The following is a 25,963-nucleotide window of genomic DNA, read 5'->3' as shown; positions in this document are numbered from 1 at the left end:
CGGTTTGTAAACTCTTCTATCGAGCTTCGATACAGAGTTTCGTCTCCTGAAATAAGACCGACTATGGCAGTATCATCAGTCCCATCTTGGCTGTGCGGGGCAATCTGAGAACATATGCAATAACTTGTTGGCAAGGTCACGTGTCATCCAAATTGTGGCACTGCTAGAGCATTCCGAGCTGCCTTTTCAAAAGCAATTTTAAAAACTTTCCTTGAGTCTGAATTCGAGCTCTAGCTTACACGGTGGAAGGCCGACGTGTTTGCCACTGAGCTATTTAAGTACTTATTTAAAAAAAATAATTTAAAAACAAACATCAAACCTTATAGTACCTAGTAGTTCGTATCAATTAGTTTGGATCAGTTATGAAATTAAGTTAGTAATAGATCTATACCAACAACAATAAATTTGTGCACGACATAATAAATCTGAGCGATTAGAAATATTTTTACCAATTGTTTTTGTTTAGCGCTATTTCATGCTATTTGCTTTCCAAATACGATATGATCCTATCACTTATCTGGACCAGTTGAGAAAACTGGGTGGGGGGAGAAAGAAAGGGATAACTGGGGGAATTTTACCGTAAACTTAAAATATTTTTTTTAAGTATATAAAATTAAAATTTAAAAAAAAAAGGACAAACTCACGACTCAAGCCGACATTCTAACCAGTCTGCTAGTGAGATGCGTATGAAAACAGAAGATTGTATAGTTATCTATTGTTTGTTTCTAACTTAGTTTAAAGTGGCGACCTATAAAGGGGACTATTTCAGCTTATACCACCACCTCAGTCAAGTTCAATTCCTTGTTCGAGATATCAAACAAAATAATTAATAACCAATAGTCAAATAAATAATTGGTTAATTGTTTTTTTTAAATTAATTCTTGTGTTGTCAAGTAAAAGAAATAATTGTGCAAAATTTTAGCTTGATCTGAGATTGTTTGTCGGAGAAATAAGGTGTACAAACTTTTTACCAGACAGAAAGAGTTGATATGAGCTTTGTAAAAATAGAAGTTTTTTTTTGCAGTCTATTGTTAGTTTACAATTTTGAGCGAACAACCTAATCTAATCATCTAATGCTTAACATACAGCTCATCTCTTTTCCGCCTTCGTAGAGAACTAATAGTTAACTTAAGCTTATTTTGTGTTGTCTTATTTATTGTAGACTATTGTAACTTATGAAGGTCTCGTGGCCCAAACGTCATTTTCCTTGGTCCGACAAGGTTACCTAAATGCATGTTTATTGTATTTTCTCAACAAAAACTCTTTTATTCTTTACTCCTTGGGAACGTGAAAAAAGATCAAGACGTCTGTGTGTCATTGGACATCTCTGAGTCTTGTGTCTGTTCTTTTTGTTAATGTAGCCTAGTTAAAAAAAATCCATGTAATCACATTTCAATTAGGGATCAATTAAGCAGTCAGTCTTAAATTTAGAAACCTACATGTTGTCTAGATCTCGATTCATACATTTTATGCATATGTTGACAAAACTATTAGGCCTATTTGTATTTGTAATAATAAAACATCGTATAGATTAGAACTATTTTATACGCCTATTATATAGGCTATTCATGCACACACGCACAATGTCTATCCTAAACATATGACCATGACTCATGACTGTCAATCACTCTTGTCAATCATTTATAAGACAAGTCATTGGTCTTTTGATAAGCTCCAGCCGACCCATGATAAGTCTAGAGACATCCACAGTGCTAGCTCTGCAGGGAGGAACAGCCCACTTAACTCTTGTGGTGCTGATGCCCTGGCGATTCATGGCAGTGGCCACCGGGTGAATATCTTTTGAATGCCTTCCTTTTAGATCTAAAACTTGATTCTGTAGATTTTTTTTCTCACAAATTTTGTTGCAATAGTTATCCTGAGTCACCAACCAGCTCCAGACTGGCTTTTTAAGTTCTCTTTTTGTAGTTTCCTGATCAATGGCTGGGAAACGCCAAGTCAGGCCAACACTATTTATGTCACGCTTGGACGGAATATATTCGGGACGCCTAAAGGCGAGCTCGTCATCCATGTCGACGAAATCATTTTTTTCCTGATGTACAGTTTCATCAATGAGTTTGTCAACTCTTTTGCTCTTGTCACTACTTTTCCTGCCATCCGATTTCACTTGGATTTCCGTAATTGTCTCCCCTGTCAAAATAAACGTCTTGTAATGCCTCCCACTTGGCTGTCTCCTGCAAAGTGGGTAACTAACTTTTTGTTTCCTGGTGTGGTTTTTATTAAATGGTTCAAACACTCCATTTCTTTTTCTAACTTTAACTCTATCGACTGAATCCACAAAATTGTCTATGTTCAAGTCCTCAAAGTTCGATTTAGACCTATGTGTTGCTATAGCATGGTTGTAACTTTTAAAAGTTGCATTATCTTGACACAACATTGCATCTTCATTTCTTTGAGAAGGCAATACAACTGATGTCTCCGTTTGGCCGAAAACAGCAGACGATGGATGACATGTTGAAAGGTCTTTACTATTGCTTTCTATAGAGTCTTTGTTTTGCATCTCTGGCCAGTGCTGCACTGTTGCCAGGTTGTCATCTAACAGATGAAGTGAAGTGGAAGTAGTGCTTACAGTTCGAGTTGGTTCTTCCTTCAGTCTCATGCAATTACTTTGATGTTTCTTAAGCTTATAGTTTAAACTATTTTCTAGCAGGTTTTTTTTAAATAGAGCTTGCTGTTGTTGAATCAAAGCGTTTTTATCCGCTGTGGGCATGTTAACTTCCATGAGGTACCTGTAACATTTAAAAACAAAAATTAACACAAATGTAGGCCTACAGTGTTAAAGGATTAAGTCTAAAACATACATTAGAAATTTGTATTTTTTTTTTTTACCGTTATTTGAACACTCACACTCACTCGTGTCTATAAATAACAAAATCTACAGTGTTCGCAGTTGTTAAACACGAGCCAACACAACAAGCTACCAACACTGGAAGCTACCAACACAACAAGCTACCAACACTGGAAGCGTATTTAAAAACAAGAGAAACATAAAGTTTGTACGAAGTGTAAGTGTATCAAATAGTTTAGATCAGCCAAGTAATTAAATTTGTAATAGATCTAGACCAACAACTATAAATCTGTGCGATTAATATTATTTTTACAAATTGTTTTTTTTTTTAGCTCTATTTCATGCTTTTAGCTTTCGCCACATGCTATGATCCTATCACTTATCTGGACCGGTTGCGAAAATGGAAGGGGGGGGGGGAGGGGTAAGAAAGAAAAGGGATATTTGGGTGGATTTTTACAGCAATTGCTTATTGAAAAGCATTTTTTTTAAATGGAGGGGGGAGGGGGACGACCAGAATTCGTACTCGTAGCTTACGCCTCCTCGGACCGACGTGCTAACCACTTTGCTAGTGAGGCAACCCTACTTTTGACCACCCCTTCAGTCAAGTAGGCCTACAATTTCTTTCTCTTGTTTGAGATACCAAACAAAATAATTAATTACCAATAGTTTATTAACTAATTGTTTGTGTCTTTTTTAGCGGCCCCCGAAAGGGGAAAAGACGCTATTAGTTTTGTGCGAAATGTCTGTCCGTCTGTCCGTCCGTCCCGTTTAGATCTCGTAAACTAGAAAAGATATTAAAAATCCGACATCACAATATTTTAGACCATTCAAAGTTCTGATGCAACGGCTACTTTTTTTTTTCTGAAAGCGAAAAATCTAATTTTTAAAATCAGTTATGCAAGCAGTTTTTTAAAGAGAAAAAGCTAATTAGTATGCATTATAAGCTTGACCTAATTTAAAATGAATAGTAATCTTATAAACTTCATTTATCTGAACATTTTTTTTTTATTGCGGAAATTATTTTATTTTTTAGGATTCGAATAAGCGATTGAGCCTTTTCAAAACAATTAGATCAATTATAAGACATCAGTTAGGCCAGGGGAGGCGCGGTGGCTGAGCGGTAAAGCGCTTGGCTTCCGAAACGGGGTCACGGGTTCGAATCCTGGTGAAGACTGGGTTTTTCAACTTTGGAATCTTTGGGCGCCTCTGAGTCCACTCAACTCTAATGGGTACCTGACATTAGTTGGGGAAAAGTATAGGCGGTTGGTCGTTGTGCTGGCTACATGACACCCTCGCTAACCGTAGGCCACAAAAACAGATGAACTTTACATCATCTGCCCTATAGACCACAAACTAGTTAGGCCAGGTTCACATCTAACTTTACATTCACTTACACCTATCCTTTGATCTGCGGGACCGTTGGGGCACTACACAAGATCTGTTAACCTTCTTTCTCCATTCTTATCTCTCATTTGTCTTTGATATAATTTCATTTGGATGTTCTTTCTGAAAATATTGAAGACTGCCTGGGTGGACCTCTTCGGGGGCCGATTTTGAGTTTGTGTTTCCACACAAACTGTCTTTTGTAACCTTGTTATTATTATTATTGATTCTTGTGTTGTCAGGTAAAAGAAATAATTGTGTAAAATTTGAACTTGATTCAAGATTGGATGTCGGAGAAATAACATGTAGGCCTACAAACTTTTACCAACCTGACAGAGTTAGTCAATATTAGCTTTGTAAAAATATAGTAGATCTATATATAATTTCTCCATTAGTATTGTGTGTGTCATTGGTTATCGGACTAGAGCTGCCTGGTCGTGCGGTTTGCGCGCTGGACTGTCGTTCAGACATCGATGGTCCCGGACTCAAATCTGGCCCGCTCCCATTCCCCGTCGTCCTGCGGGAGGTTTGGAGTAGTAAGTAAATGATCTTTAACTCTGAAGGAACATTCGAAACATGTAAAACATTTTTAAACATTTTATTTAGAGAGTTCGAATTGTAGTAGAAATTGTAATTGGAATTTAAATCTAGTTTCTTTACCAATTTCAAACGAATTCTGTTTGGACATGCAAAGACAATGAATTGATTAATAAAGGCTCTTAACAACTTTTGTATCCCTGATAACTTGGTAAGTCTTAGGTCACTTACAAGTTGGTAAGTCTTAGGTCACTAACAACTTGGTAAGTCTTAGGTCATAAATAAGTCGTAGCCAGGTAGCCTCTGTACTTTGAGAATGCTGAGCTCTATATAACGAAATTGAAATTGATAATGGTAAATAAAAAGCATATATGAGCATCCCCTGGAGGGTCTTGTTGTGTCTCTAATTGTTTTATCGCCACATTGTGTGCATAAGAGAGAGATGAAGGGAGAGAGAGGGGGGGGATAGTTTATGTGTGTGCCTACTGTGTGCGGCAGTGTTCATTCGAAACCATTTTCTCTTGTCCCTGTATAGTGTATACTAAACATAACTCGCATTTTACATTTTTACACACACACAAATATAGACAGATAGATAGATAGATAGATAGATAGATAGATAGATAGATAGATAGATAGATAGATAGACATACATACAGACTGACAGACAGACAGACAGACAGACAGACAGACAGACAGACAGATAGATAGATAGATAGATAGATAGATAGATAGATAGATAGACAGACAGACAGACAGACAGACAGACAGACAGATAGATAGATAGATAGATAGATAGATAGATAGATAGATAGATAGATAGATAAATAGATAGATAGATAGAAAGATGCATATAGCATGATTTCTCTCATTCTTGTCTTACTTAGCATTATAATAAAGTCTTAGAAATTTTCTTTTTTTTTATTTTACAATTATTAATTGTCTCCCTCGCTTATATACACACTAAAACAAATGCACATTTAAACACTAATTTTCTTTCGAACAAATTTACACTAGGACAAATACATATTGGACAAATTAAGACTACTTGAATACATTTACACTTCAACAAAAAATAACTGAACAAATTTAGACTTGAACATTTATACACTTGAACCTTGAACAATTACACTTAAACAAATTTACACCTAAACAAATACAAACTAAACAAATGTAGCCTACACTTGATCAGTCAGTCAACAAAATAAAATAAAGTCTCCAAAGTCGCGTTTATACTTAATACTTATACAAGAAACAAAATGACCTTAACATTCTAATTTGTAGCGCCTATTAACATATTTTTCAAAATCCTTTCTATTTGTTTCTCTCAGTAGCTTGCTGTGTCCTACTTTGTGAACACGTGCACACACACACACACACACACGCTTACACACAACAATAACACACTATATACACTTTAATTAGCATCGAAATTATTGAACGCCCCACTTGGCAACACTGCACAACATGATCTAGATTGGTAAAACCACAGAGCTACAGTATACTATGACTCTATGTCCTATATGGTACAACCTTTAAAGTACCTTGCCATTTTCAATCCATTCATTTGTGAATGGTACAGAATATGGAACAAAAGTTAAAACACTAGATAGGCATACACACTTTTATTTTATTAATACGCCTACTTTAATAGATTTACACACACACACACACACAAACATATGTTTCCTAATACAACATAGGCGTATAAATTTTATAACATAATAAGTTCGAATCCTGGTGAAGACTGGGATTTTTAATTTTGGGATCTTTGGACGCCTTTGAGTCAACCCAGCTCTAATGGGTACCTGACATTAGTTGGGGAAAAGTAAAGGCGGTTGGTCGTTGTGCTGGCCACATGATACCCTCGTTAACCGTAGGCCACAGAAACAGACGACCTTGACACAATCTGCCCTATGGACCACAAGGTCTGAAAGAAGAACTTCACTTACTTACTTACATTATATTAGACCTACTGGCTATAGCTTGTATCTTTATCTTTTTTTACATATTAATAAGGTTAAAACGTGGATATCATTGTATTACATTTTAGGCCTACAATGTTATGTAATTTTATTCAATTTATTTAGGCCCACGATGGAGGAATAACCGCTATAAGTTTTGTGTGGTCTCTAAGTCCGTCTCTCGCAAAACAGGGGTGCCTTAGCGTTGCTTTATGTTGTGTGAAACCATGATGACAGTGTTGATATGGAGGGCATGGTCCAGGGATTTGTAAAGCCTGTAGTACAGGTTTTGAGTTAGTGACCACAACAATCTGTGTTGCCCTCAAATGTTCCTCGCCGAGTTGAGAGTCAATGACTTTTAAGGCTTCACAGACTGCCATGGCCTCCGCATCAAAACTGCAAACACTACCACATGGTCCAAAGATTTAGACTAGAGCTAAGAAACTCGATGTAGGATCCATAGCTTGCTCTTCCAGAATCTATCGATGCCGACCCATCAGTTTATGCAAAAATGGCACTGGGCTTGAAGGCATTAATGGTCTCCAGTGCTAGAATTTGAAGGTTTGTGATTATTGATAGTTTGTAGTTTGTAGTTCGTAGCTTCTGATATTCATGCCGAATATATTGAAACCTGCCTGAGTGGACTACTACGTGGAGCGATTCTGAGTTTGTGTTTCCACACAAATTATCTTTGTAACCATGTTTTGTTTTTAAATATAGTATTAAAGCAATTATTTACAAATACATTTTTTAAAAATATTAAGCCTATAAGTATAAAGCATATCTCTCAATTTATAACAACAGAAGCATGCATTTTCCTATTCCTACAGATGTCTACAGCAAATGATTTTTAGTAATTCAAATATCTACAGCTTATTGTTACAGATGTCACAAAGGCGACGAAACAGATGTTGCTTGTTACTTATTTATGTGTCATGTTATGGTGACTAAATGTTGCGAATCCTTAATTTCACCCACGAGTCAATAAACAAAGGCACATGAACAGTGAATACTTTATTTAAATGCATTATTCATCAAATGTAATAGTTTTACTAGAATAAATTTATGAAGATGAACAATCCCTGAACCAGATATCGTGTTCCGTTTTCTAATATTTTTTTTAGGTCTCTGTGCTTATGGTAGTTACGATTATTCTAGACTCTAGACGTCATTTTTAGCCTTTCTATTAGGCCCCTAAGAGCTGTTGACGTCTAGATGTTGATGACGTCAAACTAGTTAAAATGTTCATGGTAAACAAAATGTCGACCTATGCGCTTACAAAATGGCTTATAACAGACAAAAGAGAGAGCTATTCATTCGGTAATCGGTATCTTCTTATAGTATCCTGAAAAAATGCCATGAGTGCAATATAGGCTAAACATATCTTTAGTGTGTTTATCCTGGATAAAAGCAATGAGTGCTACATAAACTTATTTTACAGTGAGACTATCCTGGATAAATGTCATGGTGCAATATAAACATATCTTCTTTTAATATTCTGGATAAATGCCATGAGTCTATATAAACATATATTCTTTCAGTACCCTGGATATATGCAATGAGTGCTACATAAACTTATTTTCCAGTGAGCCTAGCCTGGATAAATGTCATGGGTGCAATATAAACATTACTTCTAGTGGGCCTATGAATATCATTAGTGTAACATTTAGCATATAGTGTATCATTTAGCCTATAGTATAACATGTAGCCTATAGTGTAACATGTAACATATGGTGTATCATTTAGCCTATAATATAACATGTAGCCTATAGTGTAACATGTAGCCTATAGAGTAACATGTAGTCTATAGTGTAACATGTAGCCTATAGAGTAACATGTAGCCTATAGAGTAACATGTACCTAGTCTATAGAGTAACATGTAGCCTATAGTGTAACATGTAGTCTATAGAGTAACATTTAGCCTATAGAGTAACATGTACCTAGTCTATAGAGTAACATGTAGCCTATAGTGTAACATGTATTCTATAGTGTAACATGTAGCCTATAGAGTAACATGTAGCCTATAGAGTAACATGTACCTAGTCTATAGAGTAACATGTAGCCTCCTATAGTGTAACATGTAGTCTATAGAGTAACATGTAGCCTATAGAGTAACATGTAGCCTATAGAGTACTTTCCACCAAAATATGATGGATACAGTGCAATTCAACGGTGCCAGCTCTGAAAGTTTCAGTATAAACAGCGGAGTTAAACAAGGATGTGTCCTGGCCCCAACCCTCTTTGGAATACTATTTTCACTGCTAATCCACAACGCGTTTGACAAATCCACTGAAGGCATCTATCTCCATTCCAGATTTGATGGCAAACTCCTAAATATTGCCAAACTGAGGGCCAAAACTAAAATCAGAGCCACCCTCGTAAGAGATATGCTATTCGCGGGTGACGCAGCGGTAGTGGCACACACGCAAGAGGAACTTCAGTCACTAATGTCCCGCTTCTCTCAGGCCTGTAAAGAATATAGCTTGACTATTAGCACGAAGAAAACAAATGTTATGGGACCACCTGCTACAGCACCACCCTCCATCCTCATAGACGATAACAAGGTGGACGCCGTAAACGAATTTTGCTATCTGGGATCCACAATTACAGATGACTTGTCTCTAGAAGAGGAGATGAAAAAACGCATAGGGAAGGCTGCCTCGACATTCGCTAGACTCAGACCAAGAGTTTGGGAAAACCATAAGCTAACTACGGTGACCAAAATGGAAGTCTACAAGGCATGCGTTATGAGTACACTGCTGTATGGCAGTGAATCATGGGCCACCTACGCAAAGCAAGAGAGAAAACTGAACTCATTCCATTTGAGATGTCTCCGTAGGATCTTGAATGTCACATGGAAAGAAAAAGTGTGCAATACTGAGATCCTTGCGCGATCAGGTATTCCCAGCACCTTTACAGCCCTCAGACAACGCCGTTTGCGCTGGCTTGGACATGTTCGCCGGATAGAGGAAAAGCGCATCCCGAAAGTCATCCTCTATGGTCAACTCGCGACTGGCACAAGAAAAACTGGTCGCCCCCACCTCCGTTACATAGATGTAATAAAACGTGACCTCAAATCAGTGAACATCAATACTGACAATTGGGAAGACATAGCTCTAGACCGCAACAGATGGAGAGAGACAGTGACCAAGAAAGCTATGGACAGTGAAAGTACATGGTCTCAGCTCAGGAAGAAAAACGCACAATCCGAAAAACGGCTAGCTCCTCTACCACCGAAGCAAAAGCCACCTTAACCTGCGCTATCTGTGGACGGGAGTGTCTCTCCAAAATAGGGCTCCACAGCCACATGAGGAAGTGTGCTCTGTGATGAACCATAGTCGTTCTACGACTGAAGGAGGCCAATGAATAGTGTAACATGTAGCCTATAGCACTTTGTATGAAAAGTGATTGTCACACGTTTAGAAGGTTTTTTTTATTTCAATGTACGCAATTATGTTTTTCTTCTGAGGCGCGGTGGCTGAGTGGTAAAGCGCTTGACTTCCGAACCGGGGGGTCCCAGTCACTAGCGGATCCAGAACTTTGGAGTGGGATGGGGGACGATATTTTTCCAAACCTTAACCCCGCCCAATAAACCCTAACCCTAAGCATAAACGCGTATACAGCATACATATATAATATAGAATTTAAAAAAAAAAACAGTGTTTCTCAACCTTTGGCGAAAAAGTAACAGCCATGCTGATCCCTTTCTCTTGACAGCTAGGGGTCCCCATGACCCCCGACGCCAAAAGCGTTTTCTTGCATTCTTCACTACAGAAACGCATTCTCCTGACATATACAGCTTATTATTCATCCTATTGACCTTTTGAATAATGTTTTACTTGAAAAATATTCTAATAGGAATTTTTAGGCCCTTACTACATTTCAAATAAAACCAATGTGTTCCTTGAAAAGATAAGATACCTCAAATATTTAGATTAAGGCTGTGAGGATCGCCGCCGAAAAAAAATATTCGAAAAATATTTTTTTTAAAAAAAAGCTCATTTGTAATTGATATATTTTATTCAATAGGCATGTTTGTAACTCTTGTTTTGCTGCAAAACTATAATTCAAAGCTCTAAATTAAAAATTACGGAAGTGGGAGGAGAAATTATGTGGGTCAATTAGAGTCTACCCTAATTATTTTTTTTTTGCATTTCTAGGATTCAAGTATATATTAATAGAAAAATATCAGTATGAGTAAAGGGTGGAAAAAAGGTGACTAGGAAGATAATAATGAAGATCAGAACTCATATCAATTGTTACTCTTATAGGCCTAATGAAAAAGTTCGTATGAATTCTAAATTTTCCGAAACAAAATAACTAAGATAAATTAGTGTGCAATTACATAAACTCTGTCGCTATATTTGACTTTTCTGTTTTAAAACGTCCTGTTTTCGTCTGGAAAGGGGAGAGGGCGGTAGAGTGAAAACGTTAATCCTCGCTCCTTTTTATAATTTCTGCAAATGAATGCATTTGCATTAAAGAATAGGGGGTGGGCGACTCGATATAAGAATTTAATTTATAGCATATATAAATTAAATTAGTGACATATTATTTTTTTTTTACATTTTGTAATTTCTTAACTAAAATACAAAAAGAAAAAAATATTGGTTTGTCCGACAGGCAGAAGGCGATTGCATGAATCGCCCCCCCCCCCCCCACCTGGTACAACCTTTTTTTCATTTTATATTTACTAATGATAAAATTTGAGATCAGAGTCTGTGTGTGACATAATATACAAATAGATTAAAACATCAATATGTACCTTATATTATATAGATATTTAGAGCGCCAGAGTGGGGAAGGCAGTAGAAGCAATCGCTCCCCCCCCCCCCCACCTCACTGAATCGGCTGATACCAGAAGTGTAGCGATATAATATAAAAATTATATAGTAATTCAACTAATTTTGTTCACAAACAATGATTTCTAAATAAAAGTAGGACCGCCCCCCCCCCTCAAAGGGTTTAGGTGGGAAGGGCAGTAGATGTATTCGCGCCCCCCTCCCCGCCCCACCCAATCGGCTAACAGGAGAACGACATAATATAAAGATCAGTTAAAATATCAATAAGAAGTTTTAATTATATTGATTTATTAATTGATTCTGTTAACAAGCTGTGATTTCTACAAATCAATTGGACCTCCCCCCCCCCCTCTCGAAAGTTTATGGTGGGGGTGGGGGGGATTGATGGAATCGCCACCTCCCCATCCCACCAAATCGGCCAACATACTAGGGGGGGTCGAAATAATCTAAAAATAGGTTGAAATATAAATAATTAGTATATATTATTAACATAACTAAAAAATTCGTTTACAAATTGTGTGATTTCTTTACTAAAATTCGTCCGCCCCCCCCCTTTTGAAGGGAGGGGACGGTCGAGTGTTGGGGTGGGGGCGATCGCCCCTACCGCCCCTGTCCCCCTGGATCCGCCAGTGGTCCCAGTGAAGACTGGGATTTTTAATTTCGGAATCTTTGGGCGCTTCTGAGTCAGCTCTAACGTGTACCTATGGGAAAAGTAAAGGCGGTTGGTCGTTGCGCTGGCCACATGGCAACCTCGTTAACCGTGGGCCACAAAAAGAGACGACCTTTACATCCTCTTCTCTAGAGATCTAACTTTTATCTTTTTTTTTGAAGTGTTAGTGTTATGAATCGTTCTGTATTAAAGTGATTTTGAAACAAGAGTCTTAAAAGAAAACTGCTTCACATATTACGAAAAAACAAAATACCGGATATAAAAGAAGGCAGCTATTAGTATCAAGATACACGCATATTGTATGCAAAGTTCGTAGGCCTATATATTACAGAGATCTGTGTACAGTTATTTCAGTTTTGCCGAGGTTTCGGTAAGAATGAAAGGCTGAACATTTTAATCGCATCCGAATTTTTTAAATGTCCAGCTTCCCACGCCGGGTCGAAGCATTGTATTGAGCCATCAACCGTGACTATGCCGCCACACAATGTTGCCATTAATTTAATTAAACACGAAAGAAGATTTAATTGACAGTGGTTCATGTTATCAACGTAATAGATACTAGAATTTGCTGTCCAAAGGAATGTCCGGATGAGCGTTTACTTGTGGGCCATTATATTATTATCATTAATATTATTATTATTAAAAAGGCAGGGGGCCCATGGCAGAATAAACAATATATAGCTTGAGAACAAATTAACGGGCGTAGCCGGTGGGTAAATGCTAGTGCACTCTCAACTCGAAACTATTGCCCAGGCAAGAAATTCGGTTGGGTATTTTAGAACAGGGGATGTAGTTTCACAAAGCTTTTATCAGCTCACTTTGTCTGTTACAAAACTGTGGACACGTTAGTTCTTCCACTTCACAGTCTTCGATCAGGTTGAAACTTTGCACAATTATCCATTGTCCATAACAACACATGAAACAAAAAAAAAATTAAATAATCAATTAGAGGTAGGCCTAATTAATTAATTAATTGTGTTTGGTGAAGAAACGGAAATAAATGTTACAGTATTGAGATATATGCCGTAAATGTGCAGTTCTTTCCTTTTTTTTTTTTTTTTGGCTTGTGATTCAATTATTATTTCATTCAGTTATTTTTAACGGAACTGACGTCCGTTTTTCAGAGTTCTCTTACTTAGCGTTAACTAGATGTAAAACTGAAAGGCCACGAATTAGCCCCCTTACTGAAGATCATGGCTCTAATCTAAATCCGTAATTTTTAATAATCTACCTTTATTTGTTCTGTAACGTCTGACATTTGCAAGAACGTGTATATCTGCCCAATTGATCTGATATCTTACGTTGGTCTAACCTTGGGGCATGTCAAAGCTTTAAGTTTACACAAGCATGTGGACAGAGCAGCAAGTAGGACCATACCTACGCTTGTAGACATTTTTAAAAATGATACAGTATTGACTGCAGTGTACCACGTGGAACCTACAGTGTGGAGTAGTGGGGGAGGCACGAGGCATTGTCGGATAAGAACGAACTGTTTGAATTGAGTCTCAAGTTTGTCAAGTAGGCCTCTTTGCTTCCAGGTGTGCTGAGAGTTTATAGACCGCCCCATGTAAGCCCGTGTTATTTTTTGTCCTAGTGACTGGAAGTATTTGAAGCTATTCCTGACAGCTTATCATTAGAGAGGTGTAGCTATCGTTCAAGACATAGAGTATGTACAGATGTAGATCTTTTAGTCTATCATTCTAAAGATGTAACAGTTTATAGTTCAGCTTCTATTTCTTTGTATTGTAGGCTACTATTTCAAATTAAACATGATTTTAAAAATATTGATTTTTCAGTTGATTTTAAACATACGAAGGGTTGTGCAAGGGAAGGGCTTCTATTGTTGTAACATACACGTTTCTAGCTTAAACTAACATACACTCTAAATGTCTGAATATAATGTGGGAGCACTACCACATCAGAAACGCTAATTCAATAAACTAACATACACTCTAAATAAATGTCTGAATATAATGTGGGAGCATTACCACATTGGAAACGCGAATTCAATAAACTAACATACACTCTAAATAAATGTCTGAATATAATGTGGGAGCACTACCACATCAGAAACGCTAATTCAATAAACTAACATACACTCTAAATAAATGTCTGAATATAATGTGGGAGCATTACCACATTGGAAACGCGAATTCAATAAACTAACATACACTCTAAATAAATGTCTGAATATAATGTGGAAGCACTACCACATTGGAAACGCGAATTCAATCCTCTCGGTACCGTTAAAAAAACGACATGCAAACAATCAGTCGAACCTTTACGTATTGCATCTGCCAGCAGCCTAAGTTCAAATTAGATCAAGTTTGGAACGGTTTGGAATAGTGTGACTCTACAATGGCTAGTGTTAAATTGGTAGTTTAGTGGTGGGTTGTGTGGCTGAGAGCCTACCTAACAAGGGGGCTAGAGTTTGATTCCTGACTCCCAGATTACCCCCCCCCCCCGACTGGTCCACAAAAGAGATTGGACCATCGTGCATTAAGCTGTAAGCATGAAAGATGGGCTATGTAAAAGCAACTAAAAATTAAAATTAGTAGTTGAAATTGGTAGTTTGGCGAATCGCATTTCCTTTCTAATCTCATGGGAGGGGATCCCAAATAACTTTTTCACGAATTAATGAATATTTATTTAAAACAGGCCTGCCCAATGGTAATCTTTAATTATACGATGATAATTGTCATTAGCGTAGATATTTTCTTCTCGGATTCACTCAGTTTTATCAAACTCCCCATATATTTAAATTATATATAAATATAATATCAGATCTAGTAAAGTAAGCCTAACAGTTCTATCATGTACATTTCATACACACTTGATCTATTGATTGAAGATCATCTTACCTTAAAGTATATTCACACAATATTCTTACATAAAATACTACAAATTGAAATGAATTGTACGTAAATTATGTGTACTGTACAAATAAATTGAACAATTCATCAAAGTCAAGCAAGAGCTGTGGTTCAACGAGTGTCTTGGTTCTGATATATTTAAAAACAATCTTGGAGCTCAAAGCCAGTGCCAACACAGCGACACTTGGACTCGATAACAACAAGTAGAGCCTATTTTGATTACCCCCTCCTCCCCCTTTAACATTTACACAACTGTACTCCAGCTACAGCTATTGAATGACGACTTGGTGATCGATCAGGCCAAACTTGCAACATTAATATCGATTGAAACGTTTGATCGAACCTCAGATAATAGAAGAATAGTAAGGTCATTTTGTAAAGTTCAGAACCTGTGTGGTATCATGTTGTTGATTTATTTATTTAGGCAGGTGATGATCACCCTCTTTCAAGAAAAAAAAAGCCAATTTACAAGAATTAATTGGCTTAGAAAAAATAAATTAAATTGACTCTGTATTCATTGCTCTAACGCCAATGCCGGACAACTTATCTCCCTTTTTTAAAAACAAATTATCGCTGATTTATTTTGGCTTACGTAATCTAAGCTTACACGTAGGCCTAAGGGAGTAATGGGTTAGGTCTAAGACAATGTGTGTAGTGATGTAGTATATTCAACTCAAATTATCTCGTGCATTATTTAATCTTAAGATAAAGAGAGCTGATTTGTTGATTGAAAATAGAGAAATAGGGAAAAGGCTTGCAATACTGATATTTTTTTTACCCTTCATTAGAATGTTTTTTTGATCCTACAAATTGGAATTTTCCTGTGTATCTAGAGGCTACCATTCTAAGCATAATGCCGACTCACCATGATATAAACATGTTGAATGATTAAATTAAAAATAAAATTAAAATTTTTCAAAGTGCTTCTTCCTGGAAACCAAATGTATTAATATGGACTACAGCGGACCGCAATATGGATCAAAGGTAATGAAGTTAAAAAATGCATAGGTTAATGAAGAAAAACTGTAGATTTTATTTATTTTCTATCTATATGTCTTGTAAACTGTGCAATAGATATGTAATATATATACGCACAAAATAGTTATGTAATAGGTCGTAAAAACAAACTTTGTAACGAGTGGTTTTATTTACTTTTAATAATGCAAGTGTTTTCAATCAGAGCGCACTATTTATCCTAGTTTTTAAAAAAGTGCTCGATCAAATTAAGTCTAATAAATAAGGAGGCAAACAGGTCAATACTATTATGCGAGATACATTTACTTAAAACCAGGATAATGAATTTATGAAGCTCAGTGCCAGAAAACGCTTGGCGCCGTTTTTCTGATGGGGAAGCCTGCTGCGCTCACCCAAACGCGCCCCTCCCAGCTGATTAAGGGGAAGACGTAAGCGAACACTTTTGGGGGAAGAGGAAGCGTCATTAATAACAGTTTGAGAAACATTGATCTCAATTGTACTATTTTGTATTCTAAACAAGGACATTTGTTTGAAGCCAGCCAAAGGAAGTCACTCAGTTATAGACCAACTTGTATCGGTCTACAACTCACATATATGTAGGCCTGCTCAGTTCCTCTTTGTCATTACGTTGCGGGATAAGGCAGATAACTTTTACCCGGTACTTCTAAAGAGGAAAAAAAATGTTTTTAAAGGCTTTTAATCTATAGGGCCTATTAGTGAAATGGGGCATGCGTAGTGTGGAAATGAGATATCTACTTTAAGCGTTCTTCTACATACACAAAATAAGTTGAGAATCGCTGAATAAAAGTTAGAGATCTATATGAAGGCTTAGAATACCTTGAGTCTATCCTTAACATTGCGAAATCTTTTCAGTTCAAAGGGCATAGAGGAAAAGGTAATCCTTCCAAATCTGGCCGTTAGTTGAATCTCGTTGAAGTTGAAGATAAGCTCTATGTCATCATCAATCAATATCGGGCCATTGATAAAGTCACTCAGTTATACACGCAGAGCATGCAGATCTATATGCAGAGTTGAAGTAAGTTAGAAACATGATGTGCTTTTTAAATCGGAAAATCAAAATCCTCAAAAGTCAGACATCGGCACATGTGCAGGCTATATAGGCTTACATCACGTGAAAGCTAGGGTCGGGGTAATTGATTGGGTCAATGCTTTTTACGTTAATCGTGATGCTGAAGCCTTACATTTATTTCCAAGTGACACAAATTCGAATTTTTGTGTCTGTGTCAGTCAAAAAAAATCGTTCTTTTATATTTTACCTCAAATAAAATTTAAAAAAAGCTTCGTCTCTGATTAATGTTGTCCTATCAATGTAATCAAACGTAATGTGTTCAGAATGACAATTCCAAAAAGTTTCTTTCAAGACCTTTAGTTCTTTACTTTAACAGAAGTGACAGCCCTTAGTAGGCCTACTGCGGACTGAAATGTTCAATACTTACTAAGGCAATCGTTTCAATAATCAAGCTCACTAGTCTACAATTCGACCATCGCGGCTCAAATATGTGCCAACAAAATGAAACAGAACTATCTATTTATTAATTTATTGATTTTCTCGATACTGGGTCCATTAAAAAACAATCTAGAAAAAGACGTTTCTAGCTGAGTGATCCCCGATGACCGCCGAGTTGCGAAGGCGGACCTGACTTGGGAAGGGGGTGACATTTCGTGTATTTTTAGTAGTTTTCCAATAGTTCAAAAGTATGTAAGAAAGTGTGAGTCAACTAGAGTATTGCATCACCATCATTTGTCCATTGACTTTCGTCTTAGGGATGCTGGGAGAAAGCATTCTAGGAAAATTCAGAAGACTCTATGACTGGATACAGAAGATGGGTCTACAGGCTAGAATGAAAAAAAAAACCTATACATCTGAGATAAAGTCTGATAAGTTTTAGGTAGAAAGCACTCTAAATAATCAACATTATCAACCATGTGATACAATTTGAAAAAGTAGGTTTCCATTGGCACTAATGGACCCTCAACTGTAGGCCCTACTTGTGGAATAGAATTAATGAGGATATCATGTTGACAGATCAAAGCCTATCTTCATTTTTCTTAACGTGTGTCAAGTTCCTATAAAGAAGGGTCATCATCATCATCACCTGTCCCTTGACTTTCGTCGTAGGGTGTGCTGTGACAGTTCACGTAACCAAATCCCTCCACTTGTCCCGGTCAGCAGCTGTTCTTAGCAGGATATCAAAAGAGGCCGGTCCATTGTTTTACGTTGTCCAGCCAGCTTTTCTTTGGACGACCCTTTTTTTTTTTCATGCTCCCTCCACTACACCAGGATGACTTATGTCTTAGATTACTTAGAACCTTCTCAACTTTTGTCTCTTCAAATTATTGAGTAGTTTCTCTTATTTGCCATGCTACATTGAGGCCTACTCTTTAAAGCTTGTCTTCTTCTTTTAGCACCAGCGTTCAGTGTCCAACTTTTACAACCCTATTATAGGATTACAGATACAATCCTACAACTAACGAAGAATAACGTTTTAAGTTTAGGCCTACTTGGAAGCTGTTATTTTTCCTCCAGATTTTCCAGTTTGCTTATGATGGGGATGCCAAGCAAATATTTCAGATTGTGTAAAATAATAATATGAAGAAGGCCTACAAATAGCCAAGTAAAATAGGACAATAAATGGGGATGGGGAATAATATATCAACTGACATTGTTTCAAATGATATCATTCTCATACTAGTCTACAATAATTAGGCTATATTGCCACCATACTTTTTATTTTGGCGAAGTCGATGGAGAATGGACAGCAAGTGGGAAACACCTAAACCGCTCAACCCCCCCCCCCCCAACACACACACATACTCTATTTACATTTACAAATTAGACTTGCTTCTCCTGCCTTAGATCTTTGAGAAGGAAAGAATGCTAATAATGGAATTTTCGTAAGACTATACTGACCAATTGGGCAAAGTACATTGTCATTTATTGTTGAAATATTTACTGTTTTTTTTTTCAATTAGCAGTCTTTTGGCGTTTCGTAGAATTGTAACCGTTATTTAATTAATGGACGATATTCAAAAAAACATTTAGAATCTGGTATCTTTCCGCATGCATTAGGCATATATGATAAATCTAACCTACTTTTAACTATTTTACGTACCGTAGTCGTAAAGATGTGACCCAATAAGGGGTCGGCAAAAATCAATTATGGATCTTGCAAAGGGGAGATGTTATTAGATCTATTAAATCTATATCTATGCTCATGTCATTTTTTTCCCGTGAAAACTAATAGAGCTGTATTCTTAAAATAAAGTTAAAATACCGTTTTTTTAGTGTTCGACTCGATTAATTAGCATTATGTTTATATTCTTGTTTCATAATTTTTGATCTAACATAAATTACATATGGTTGAAATATGCTTTGATATATATTGCTTATATTGGATGGATTATATATTTTGAACAACAAGCACACCAGATAACACTGTCAGAAGCAATAGAAAGAAAAAGCCGATATCAAAAGTTGGGCAAGTCATGTGATAAGTCACATGATCAATCTGTACCGATGTCTTGGTCTTTTCCTTCTTGCATTGTAACTAAGCTGAACGCGTTTCACAATCAACACGAGAGCACAGTCCCACAGACGCTCAGCTTTGGCAACATTTAGATCTAGATCTAGTTGTTCTTTTGGACTAGTGACTGCGACTGATGTCTAGATCTTAGTTGTTACATGCCACGTCTATAAAAGTCTTAGTTTTAATTTACTTACCCTTAGCCTTAATAATTTAATTTAAAAAATGGCAACTAAGTTGTTTGTTGGAGTATACAAGCAATCTCTTCGATGTCCACATGTTCAGTCTATGACTTTAAAATGCCAGCTTCAAAAATCCAAAAGACTGTATTCACCATCTTTTCATCAAAATGTACTGCACAGTAGAATGTTGTCAACATCTGTGCAACGACCAAAACAATCAAAAGGTATCTAGACTAATAATATAGTGCATACTGTAGACTGTAGTGTAAGTGCGACAATATTCTACTATACTTTATACTAGATCTAGATTATAGATAGTTAAGATAGGCCTATCATTCTATAAAATTCGACTATATTCTACTCGAATTATACTTATATAGATGGAACCTTCTTAAGTCAAGATCTTGGCCTAAAGGTCTAATTTTAATGTATTTTCTATTGTAATAAAAATGTTTTACCTTTTTTTTTTTTCAGATAAAGTATTATTTACTCCTGGACCACTTGGTGTAACATTAAGTGTAAAACAGGCTATGTTACGAGATGTTGGCTCACGTGATAAAGAATTTATAGAATGCATCAAATTTATTAGATCAAAAATTTTAGAAATAGCAGGTATGCTATAAATAATTCTTTGGACATTACTTTTTATAACTTGCATCTTGTCTTGATAGTCTAAAATTGCTTTAAAATGAACAACTAAAAAAACAGGACACTTAAGTGACTTAAGTTATGCTTATCTACTTCAATTCAAATTTAAAGAGTGGATTTGAGACATTAGTTGTTGCCCTCATTATACAAGTGATTACATAAATAATGAACTTTTCATTTGCTTTGGATAATTTATAGAGGTTCAAATGTCATTTGATGTAAGAATGAGAGGCTTTTTTTTTTTTAATGATTTGTAGACTGTAGTTCTTTTATATTTTGTCAATTTATCTGCTATTTAAATTATAGAAAATTAAAGTTATATTTTTCAGTTCAATCCATTGCTGATAAAGTGTGCACACAAGAAATTCAGTAGCAGTATTTCTTAAGTAACAATGATTCTAATTTTCAGATTAATCTATTTCTATCATTTCATAGTATGCAACTCTTCTGTGGCCTATTCTGAATAAAGTAGGGTTTATGGAGGCTTTATGAAATATTGTTTTAGTTTTTCTTGTACATGTCACATTTAACAAAAGGAAAGTGAATTTAGATTTTTTTTTAAAATTTCAGGTGTATCTCAAAAAGACTTTTGCTGCATCCCTATTCAAGGTAGTGGAACATTTGCTGTTGATGCGTCTTTCCAAACTGTTCTGCCCAGACAAGGAGCCAAGGTAGAGAAGAATTAGAAGTCAAAAGTCTGATGTAGTTTATCAAATTCACTTCATAGTTTTATTAATAAATGGTTTATTTTGTGTCTACTCAAAGACAAGCCTTATTATTATTTTGTGTCTATATGGATGTGCTTGTCATATTCCAGGCTTTGATTATTGAAAATGGAGCTTATGGTAAAAGAATGTCGAAGATTTGTGCTGCCGCTGGTATAAGTTGTGATGTTCAGAGCTTTAGAGAAGATAGGCAAGTGGAGCCAGAAGTTGTTGAGGATGCTTTGAGTGGACGAACCAAGTATGACCTTGTGGCAATTGTTCACAGTGAGACAAGCTCTGGTGTCTTCAATCCCATTGCAGAAGTAGGAAATATTGTTAAAAGCTTGTCACCAGGTTAGTTTTAGTATAAGCATCACTTGTTGCTTATCCATCGTGACTGTTAAAATGACTAGTTTCTTATAATTATTTCTATTTTTAACTTGTATATTATAGTAGTATTTTGTAAATCCAAACTAGGCTTAATTTAAACACTTTTCTAAATGATACTCATGGCTTGATATTCCTGTAGGTGAAATAAATGTAATTGTATCTTATAATGCTATTTCAAGTTGTAAAAGTACTGTAATATAATTTTATTTAAAGCTTTAAAGTTAACAAATAATAGAAAAACTGCTAGCAGTATAATTATTTCTATTTTTAACTTGTATCTCTTCCCAGAGTCCATCTACTTAGTTGATGCTGTGAGCAGTTTTGGTGCAGTTCCAATAAACTTTGAAGAAAGTTGTATAGATGTATTGATCAGTTCAGCTAACAAATGTCTTCAGGGAGTCCCTGGTTTTGCTTTTGTTTTAGCAAGAAATAGTGTAATGGACAACTGCAAAGGTACATTTGAAAACTTCCATTGTTAATTTTTGTCTATTTTCTTTTTTTTTTTTTAATACACACACACATACATATATATGTACACTAGCAAACTGTAATGATTCATGTATTTATACCCCAAGATGTAAGCATTCTTTTTTTTTCTTTCTCTCAGGAAATTCTCGAAGTTTAGCTCTTGACCTTTATGATCAAGTGAAGCAACTGGACCAGACCAATCAGTTTAGGTTCACTCCTGCTACACATTCAATGCTTGCCTTTAAACAAGCTTTAATTGAATTTGAACAAGAGGGTGGAGTTGAAGGAAGAGCTAAAAGGTAAAAGGTTTCTTCTGTTTTTAACTTTTGGCAACATTGTTTAACTCTTACAAAAAAATATTTTTTTTATCTGAGATCTGAAGCAACATTTTTTATTTGTTATGTAGCCAAATCAAAGCTACTTTTTGTCTAATTAGGGATGAATAGATTCAGGAATGTTATAAAACAATTTCTACTGCAACTTCAGCTTGAGATTAAAGTTTGCATCCAAGCCATCTACACATACTTCTATAAATGGATGTGCTATTTTACTTGTGCATGCATAGTCAGATATTTAATCTGTAGTAATTTCAGAATGCATACTTCATCCCAGTCTAAGCACCATAAAAGCTTTTATTTTGTATATTGCACATATATCCAAAAAACTTGAAGTCTAGTAAGTTTGATTTGATGGTATTTGGTATCATTAGTATAATCATCATTGCATTGTACTTGAATGTTGAATAGACATAGATGGTTTAAAGTTGTAGTTTTAACATGTTATTATCAGATTGACATCTTAATTTTTACTTTGCACTTGCTAGAAGTTTAACATATGCATTTTTTTGGATTAACTTTTTTTTTACAAAGCTTATATCAACTCACTTTGTCTGGTATAAAGTTTGTACATGTTATTTCTCCCACACCCAATTTTGGATCAGTTTGAAATTTCACACAATTATTTCTTTTACCTGATAAAACAAAAATCAATATAAAAAACCAACAATTATTTGATTAACTATTGGTAATTAATTATTTTGTTTATCAAACAAGGGAAAGAAATCATACTTGACAGATGTGGTATAAGTTGAATTAGTCCACTTAGGAGGCTTGAGCCCTGAGTGAACTTTTTTTATGCATTTAAAAAGCAATCATGGTGCCATGCACACAGATACCCACTTCATTCCCTCATCCTTTTCCCAACTGTTCCAGACAAGTGATAGGATCATAGCTTATTGAGAAAGCTAAAAGCATGAAATTGCACTAAACATAAATAAATTGCTAAAAATATTTCTAATCACACTGATTTTATTGTTGTTAGTCTAGATCTATTACAAATTTAATTACATGACTTATCCAAACTGATATAATTACACTTTTTTTTTTGTTAGTTACTCTTGTATAGAGCATCTGTCATGCTATAGCACACTCCGTGCACTATGGTTGAATCTCTTCTGTGGAGCTGTGGTGTGAGAGAGTATTTGGGAGGTTTCCTTGCTGCCTTTAGGCATTCAGCAAACAACTCAGCTCAAGGCTACCTTGATAGGTAGCTAAGTTATAGTTGTACTTTGCAATTAGAATGCAATATTATAATCAATGAGATGCCATTCATGATACTGTCAAAACCATGAAGCAGAGGCCCCAATTGCCCATAATAATCATGTAAATTGATCTATTACAACTTTTAGGATGGAAATAAAAAGCTTTGGAGATATGAATGGAAACATGTTATAGCAGGATGGGGGTCCTCATTGTAAATGGGGTTGTAGCTCCACTGGGATTAGATGGATGATTTTTTTCACTATTCATTGCTCTAACATTCTTTAAAAAATGTTAAAATGGACTCTTTGTGTTTTCTTGGTTGAGGGTAAGCTATGTTTGCTATGTTTTTTAATCTGCAAACATAATTTTGTACATAGCCTGTTAGATCTGCTTCAGTTTTTAATTTGTAGCAATTATTTCCTTTGCCAATGCCTTTGCTAATGTTATTTTGTGTTTGTTGTTGCTTTACTTGACAGATATAAAAACAACAGGGCAGTATTACAAAAAGGAATGAATGAGCTTGGTTTCAAGGAACTTCTGGATGAGAAAGTTGCAGGATACATTATCACATCCTATCTATATCCCAAGGATCCAAATTTCAATTTCAACACATTTTATAACAAGCTCAATGATAAAGGTGATTTACTTTATTCTCTTTGACTGCAGGGTAAAAAAAAAACAATTTGACCTCCATTTTCATAGAAATAATTTCAGCCACTATTAGTACAACAAAGAAATGCTGCATCCTCAAGGGTTTGTGAGGTGATGTACTGAGAAATGACTAATACATAAAAGAAGAAAATAGGAGAGGAACGTTTGATTTGGGAATTTTTCTGCCCACATAATTTACCTAATGTATTTTTATTTTTATAGATCTGGTGATTTACCCCGGAAAAGTCTTAGACACAGACTGTTTCAGGATCGGCACCATTGGAGATCTGCATGCAGAGGACATGACAACTTTGGTCAAAGCAGTCAGGGAAGTGTGTCATGACATGAAGATCAGTATACCCATCAAATATTAACATCATTTAACTTTGCTCAATCTTGATCCAAATAAATAGATAAAATAACTTTGAAATCCAGTCGCTGTGCTACAATAAGTTATTCTCTTGAAATGACCTTGACATTTCAAACTGTAAAACATTTCTTCATTAAAACATTTAAGATTTTTTTCCTAACTGTAGTCAATATTTATGTTTGTAAAAGGATGGGAACAGTTTTCTTATGTATATTTGTCAATCAAACTGTTCTTTTATTATTGTCAGGTATGTCTAAGTCATCATGCGAACTGTCATTTTCGATTTTCCACATATGAAAATTTGCTTCAACGATTTTATCTGTACCAAGAATTTTTTGATGTTTTTCATTTTATTTGATATGTAGATTTGTTCCAGTGTACTATAATTTACATTTGTCTGTATTTTGTATGATTTAATCAAGTGAAAAAGGAAACTAAAATTTATTTGCATCATTTTGTTACTAAGATCTGCTGCATTTAGTCATTTCTGTGTAGTCCCTTGGTAATATTTTATTGCTTAAGAGTTTTTCATTTGTAATTTTGTTGTCATCAGTGTGTATTCAATGAGGGGTTGAAGACTTGGTGAAATGAAACTAAGATTCCATTATATTTAATGGTCTTTATACAATAGCTTCCTCGGTAGGCAACTGGTTGGACCTTTTTATGATGGCAAGGTCTAAAGTCAGCGTTCATATATTTGTTGTATATTTTATAACATTTAATTGTATGCTTTATACATACTGTAGGCTTGAAGCTTCATCTAATTATAGCTGTCTAGTGGAGTTAATTTGGACAGTACTTACAACAAAACTACTTCAGGGCTTAGTGTCCTCCCTTTCATTAACTGTTTTGACTTATTTCTTGATTTTGGAATGCTTTTACTAGCTACTTTCATCACTCTAACTTACTGATTTAATGAAAAAGTATGTTAAATTAATATAAAGATTGATGTAGATAAGTCGTCATGATTTGAATTCTATTGAAAAAGTGTAAAAAAAAAAAAATCTGTTTTACAAGATAAAGGTCATGTGTGTTGTCTGTGAAGGGACATTGTTAGCAACAAAACAATTCTTAGACCTTTATAGAGTTTACTTGATTTCTATTCATTTACTTTCAAGTGTAATTAGAAAAATGTTATATATTTTCACACTGGTGACCAGTATTATATTGCATTTTTTTAAATATTGCATTTTTGGTATCATGTTCTTTATTTATATCAAACTATGAAGATTGTTTTTTCCATTCATGTATAAAGGTAAAACCATATCTGCATATGAGGGTAAATACATAATTTATTAATGCTCTGAGTTTTGTTCATTGCATTTGTATATTATTGCCCATTTAGTGGCTATTTCCCATTTTTAATATGAACATTCTGAGACGACACTCTTTACATTTGCAAACATGTTGGAGTGTAATGTAAAACTTGTCTAGTTCATTGAAGTATGTCAGCT

The 25,963-nt window shown here is 35.5% G+C and overlaps 2 protein-coding genes across 5 annotated transcripts; one reads left to right on the top strand and one right to left on the bottom strand.

The window, feature by feature from the left end:
* Positions 1–849: 849 nt before the first annotated feature.
* Positions 850–15,286, bottom strand: LOC106056851 (uncharacterized). 4 transcript variants are annotated; one of them, XM_056024012.1, is made up of 4 exons: positions 15,024–15,286; positions 4,958–5,052; positions 4,519–4,746; positions 850–2,747 (listed from the first exon to the last, which is right to left on the bottom strand). In XM_056024012.1, exon 4 carries the CDS (start codon positions 2,738–2,740, stop codon positions 1,634–1,636), a length of 1,107 nt encoding a protein of 368 aa, XP_055879987.1. In that variant the 5' UTR covers positions 2,741–2,747; positions 4,519–4,746; positions 4,958–5,052; positions 15,024–15,286; the 3' UTR covers positions 850–1,633. The 4 variants fall into 4 exon arrangements, with proteins under 4 accessions (XP_055879987.1, XP_013069191.2, XP_013069193.2 ...); XM_013213737.2 differs by lacking the exon at positions 4,519–4,746; XM_013213739.2 differs by lacking the exons at positions 4,519–4,746; positions 4,958–5,052 and having other exon boundaries at positions 14,996–15,286.
* A 4,255-nt stretch (positions 15,287–19,541) lies between these two features.
* Positions 19,542–25,810, top strand: LOC106056850 (2-aminoethylphosphonate--pyruvate transaminase-like). Its single transcript, XM_013213735.2, has 8 exons — positions 19,542–19,961; positions 20,212–20,349; positions 20,956–21,056; positions 21,203–21,443; positions 21,768–21,932; positions 22,087–22,246; positions 23,965–24,125; positions 24,362–25,810. The coding sequence occupies exons 1-8, from the start codon at positions 19,781–19,783 to the stop codon at positions 24,511–24,513; spliced, it is 1,299 nt and encodes a 432-aa protein (XP_013069189.1). The 5' UTR covers positions 19,542–19,780; the 3' UTR covers positions 24,514–25,810.
* Positions 25,811–25,963: the final 153 nt, after the last annotated feature.

Source organism: Biomphalaria glabrata, chromosome 3 (assembly GCF_947242115.1).
Source record: "Biomphalaria glabrata chromosome 3, xgBioGlab47.1, whole genome shotgun sequence".
Lineage (NCBI taxonomy): Eukaryota > Metazoa > Mollusca > Gastropoda > Planorbidae > Biomphalaria > Biomphalaria glabrata.
Note: the sequence above shows the minus strand (reverse complement) of the source record. Positions and strands in the feature narration are given on the sequence as shown.

Excerpts from the sequence above, each read along its gene's own strand:
- LOC106056850 (XM_013213735.2), top strand. The coding sequence starts at position 19,781 with ATGGCAACTAAGTTGTTTGTTGGAGTATACAAGCAATCTCTTCGATGT. Across the intron at positions 19,962-20,211 it reads ACGACCAAAACAATCAAAAG|ATAAAGTATTATTTACTCCT; the intron begins GTATCTAGACTA and ends TTTTTTTTTCAG. Across the intron at positions 21,444-21,767 it reads TGTTAAAAGCTTGTCACCAG|AGTCCATCTACTTAGTTGAT; the intron begins GTTAGTTTTAGT and ends ATCTCTTCCCAG.
- LOC106056851 (XM_013213739.2), bottom strand. The coding sequence starts at position 2,740 with ATGGAAGTTAACATGCCCACAGCGGATAAAAACGCTTTGATTCAACAA.